The sequence below is a fragment of the Cyprinodon variegatus genome, unplaced genomic scaffold, assembly GCF_000732505.1.
Source record: "Cyprinodon variegatus isolate N-32 unplaced genomic scaffold, C_variegatus-1.0 Scaffold191, whole genome shotgun sequence".
NCBI lineage: Eukaryota > Metazoa > Chordata > Actinopteri > Cyprinodontiformes > Cyprinodontidae > Cyprinodon > Cyprinodon variegatus.
The window spans coordinates 405881-410725 of record NW_015150644.1 but is presented as its reverse complement, the minus strand read 5'-3'; the positions used below and the strand labels follow the sequence as shown (position 1 = coordinate 410725).

General features: G+C 36.0%; 1 protein-coding gene across 7 annotated transcripts in view; it reads right to left on the bottom strand.

The window, feature by feature from the left end:
- Positions 1-4845, bottom strand: part of rbfox3 (RNA binding protein, fox-1 homolog (C. elegans) 3) — a 548753-nt gene that overhangs the window by 227936 nt on the left and 315972 nt on the right. For all 7 annotated transcript variants that reach the window (XM_015379413.1, XM_015379417.1, XM_015379422.1 and 4 more), the window contains exon 3: positions 1773-1882. In XM_015379413.1, the coding sequence (XP_015234899.1) occupies positions 1773-1882 (110 nt within the window). The remainder of the gene's footprint in view (positions 1-1772; positions 1883-4845) is intronic.

Below are 4845 nucleotides of genomic sequence, written 5' to 3'. Positions count from 1 at the left end.
TTTGGTTGCAATGTTTAATTGTACTGTCCCTGTCAAATAAACAAATAAATAAATAAAAATAAATAAAATAAAATAAATACATATCTATCTATAAATATATGTCTATATGCAGCATATATACTGATCAAAAACATATCAAAAAAATTATTAATATGCAAAAATAAGGAATATTTGTATTAACTACACATGTAAAAACAGTTTTATGGGGCCCCAGGAACTTGGGGCAACTGCCTGGTATTGCCTAATGGTAAATCCCCCCTTGTATATGTATCCCTAACTTTATCCTATATCAAAATGAATCTTTTTACCTTCCATATTCATTAAAAAAGTGCAGTCTTCACTGCGCTCCTTCATCCTATATCACATTAACATCCAGACCCTGACTGGCTGATGCGATGCAAATTGAAAAAAAAGATTTTTGTAGCTCCAGTAAAATTCCCATCATGCCCACTGTGGGTTTTTCTTTATTATTTTCACCCAGCGATACCATCTGCATCACTACAAAGACATGGATCACGTCACAAACTGCTCCTCATTGCAGCTATAACATGCGACTTGAATCATTCACGTTTGATGTGAGCGCATTATAAGTCAGGGCTGCTAGAATATTCTTGCTTTTGTCAGGTGACCTGTAGAAGTATAATAAGGATGGAACCAAATGTTCTGTTGGGTTCACAAGAATCCTGGTTCTGACAGGTCAAGTTTGGATAAAACTTTCACACTTAGTTTGCAGAGTAGAAACTAGTGCAGATCTGTCAGTAAAGGCCAGCTTTTCAGTGACATTTATGACAAAACTACAAGAAATAAATATCAAATAATGGTTGATGGTATTTCCTCTCCTCTGGTCCGCTGTGTATTTATTAGTGCATATCTTACATCAGATATATATTTCTCTGCCCGGCCTGCAGACAGTGTTACAGAGTCCTGAGGAGAAGGTTTTATTTTCGTTTGGAAGCGTTGCCCTGCAAGCAAAACCCAACTGGAATCCAGACAGCCTCTTGCATCTCTGTTTGACATCAATTGATAATCAAACAAGCCTTTGCATTAGACATTTATGAGATCAGCTGAATTATCTATTTAATGTAACCCAATTATATGCAACCCTCGTGCACCAATCAACACTAATTCGTGACTCATAAATGACAGCTTCAGCGACAGATTGAATCAATAACAAACACTGATAAAAAGAAACAAAAAAACGTGCAACCCCGCTTGGAAAGAGGGTAATTAAGGAGGAGAAAAAGTGGGTTGGATTTATTTTTCTTTGGGAAAATTGCTGTGAGATTTCTCCTGCATTGCAGCAACAACGAGCACGAGGGTTAAACCGTCAGCTTCCCTTTAACAATCAGAGTTAAGACATCTGTCATTAATTGTTAACGCAAGCTTCAACTGCTCTAGTTCTTCATTAAACCCATGTAATTATTTAACCAAACATCCTGAATTATTCAGTCAACCCATTTCTCTGTAACTGCAATGGTTTTTGAGCCTCAACGGAGGTAACAGTGTTTAAACAGAAATCTTTTATCATGTATGATGTTCAGAAAAGGAGAGTTTTCTGGGGCTAAATCCACAGCAGAGGTCATGCCGTGGCATCCTGTCCACAGAAACTCCTCCAACACATGTCAGCAGAACAACCTTAAAAAAAAAAAACAGCCCATTACAGGCTTCTGGGAACCCCGCACACCTGATGTCTGCAGGATTGAGCTCGACTGCGTGGAAAACTTTGGACAAAACGAAGGTAAGTGTGCACAGAGGGGCCCAGCTGCTCTTACCAGTCTCGTAAAGAGGGGCACTCCCAAATGCCAGAGGTGATCGTTCAGCAGTCCGCTGTACACCACGTTCCCGAAGACGGCAATGCTTCCTGACTTACACAACGTGTTTCCTGCAGGGACACAAAGAAACACAGGCACACGTCATTGAAACGGACAAGCAGCAGCAAGGGGCGACTGCAGGCGCTCCGGCAACGGAACGCTCTGCAAGGAACGGGGGAGAGAATAACCAAGGAGCAAATTAAATCAAAGGAAATCATTGTGCAGGAAGCGAAATAATAGAGAATGCTACATCGATTGTTATAAACATTGATTTGAGCTGTTTATTGACCTTCTATATAACGACAAATGCACATAGATGGCTCTTCTAAAATCAATAAAAGGTGGCACAGAAAGAGACTGAATTACAGGATCAACACAGACACAAATGCTCACGCATCACGACAAATACCATCACATTAAAACATTTCACTCGGTTTCTATAGGTTCCATCATTTTGACTCCACTCAAAGCCTCAAAGTTTTACATCGGTTTAGAAAGCAGGAACTTTCCAGAGGCAGAGGAGTTCCCCAGTGAGCACAGGAACCAGCTGATAAATCTTTCAGTCTGATAAGAACTCGAAACTTCCTGGTTTATATGACCGGGAGATTCTGGCCTTCAAATCAAGGTGAGAATAGAAAAAGAAAAAAAAAGGAAGGGGGGGGGGAAAAAAATATATATATTTTCAGAGCTGTGCACGATCGAGCGACGTTAATATTTATGTGAAAGTTGAACCTGAGGTACCTGAACTCGGCTCGGCTCATAGTGGCAACGTTAAATGATGTTCTGGCTAAATGAACATCTGCTGGAGAGTCAGAGAATTTCTAGGGAATGTTTCGCAATATTCAAGGCGTATTACTCCAAGTCATGTATTTAGACAATTTCTATCCCTCTATAGAACCCTTTTTAGATTAAAAGGTTTTCATCTTAAACATTAAACCTCACTTTTATAATTAGTTCCATCAACTATTAAAAGTCTGAGTTTGAGCCAGGATATGTATGACCAAATAAGGACAGAAGCTACTTCGAACTTCTATCTAAAGGGTTGACGTTAAGGATTTTTACCACTTGCCCTTTGGGCAAGTGACTTTCACATTTCATTTGCCCAGAAACAATTTTTACTTGCCCAGTATACTTTCTAGCTTGTTTGTCTTTTAGGTAACTAGATCAAAATTACCGCTAGGTGGACAAAAATCACGCCATCTAGCGGAAAATCACGCGTGTTTTTTTGAAATCACGAGCCGGCAACGCTTGTGGGTCATTTTCAGCGAATGTTGCTGATTTTAAAGTAATTATGAGTGATAAATAATTATTTTTTATCATTTCACTTGCCCGGCAATGAAATTTGTACTCTCCCAAAAATAAAAACTACTTGCCCCAGGCGATTGGGCAATGGTTAACATCGAGCCCTCTATCTATCTATCTATCTATCTATCTATCTATCTATCTATCTATCTATCTATCTATCTATCTATCTATCTATCTATGTCCATCCATCCATCTTACATTAATAGTCTGGATTAACAGACTGTAGATATTTCATATAGAATACATTTCTTAATGAAGAAGATTTTGTTGCCTTTTTAGAGTTTTTTTTTATTTAAACTGTCAAGGTTTGAATTCAGGGATTAAACATAAACTTTTTATTTTAAGTAATTTGCCAATAAAATCTGTTATTTTCAGCATCTCTCTCTGTTTAATATCTTATGTATTTTCCATTGTTTTTTTTTTCTAATTTAATAGCTGCTCTGAAGCCTGGAATCACCACCAACTTTAGTTTATTTGCAGTTTAAAAGCGTAAAAATTAAGAGTATAAAGTCCAGAGACGTCCCCCTTTAACGGAGCTTTAAATTCAGTTCGATTCTGATTAATTGTGGATAAATCTCCAGCCTTCAGAGACGTAGATGTCTGCATGGGAAACATAACGCCTCTTTATCAACACTGATGTACTTCAGTATAATTAAATGTGGGCTGATGACGATTATTAAAGTTTTTTTTATTAAAACTTTTGCAAAACATTCAAAAGCTTAAAGTTTCCTTCTTGATGCTCTTTTTATATTATTTTAATTTGTGATGTTTTAGTTTAAAAGAGCAGATGTTCTCTAAACAGGTCCTGGTAAAAAAAAAAAAATAAAAATTTTTTTTTTTTTTTTTTTTTTTTTGTAATTTCTTGACCTTATCAGAACTGCTGCTCATAGCTTCATGGGCAGCGGCTGCATGTCTGCTAATGTTAAAGCAATCAGCAGGAGACAATAAGCTCAGGTTTATCCTGCTGCTTTAACCTCACATCAGATTCACATTAAATATCAGCAGCTTTTATGATTTAGTTGTGGAGGAAGAAGATAAAAATGCTTTATAAACTCAAAAGAGTTGAGGATTGTTTTAATGAGGTTATGGGATGTTTTTGGGGTCCCAGTCCTATTTGAAAGCTGCCTGAAATACCCCCAAAAAGAGGAATTATAGCTTTCTCTATTTAAAGTGTAATATCATTATTATTTATCGATTTTAATACTTATGTTATCTACACATATTAATAAGTCAATTTTTCTTAAAATAAGTGTATTTCTTCCTGAACTGAGGAGGTAAGTGAGACACTTTGCCAATGGAACAAGACAATTTACATTTAAAAAGAGAAAAAAAAACTATTGCATTGTCTTATTTCAAGTCAGTTTTATCTAATTATCTTATTTTAAGAATAAAAATTATCATTCTATTGCACTGCAAAAAATCTAAATCTAGATAAGTCATTTTTTTCTTAAAATAAGTGCATTTGTTCTTGAATTGAGGAGGTAAAAGATACATTTTGCCAATGGAACAAGACGATTTACTCTTAAAATAAGAAAACACAGTTGAATTCTCTTATTTCAAGTACATATTATCTAATTATCTTATTTTAAGAGTAAAAATACTCATTCCATTGGCAAACTATCAAATTTACCTACTCAAATTAAGGGTGAATACACTTAATTAAAGAAATTTGTACTTATTTCTAGCTCGTTTTTGCAGTGTAACAGTCTGCACTGCAAAAACAATCTAG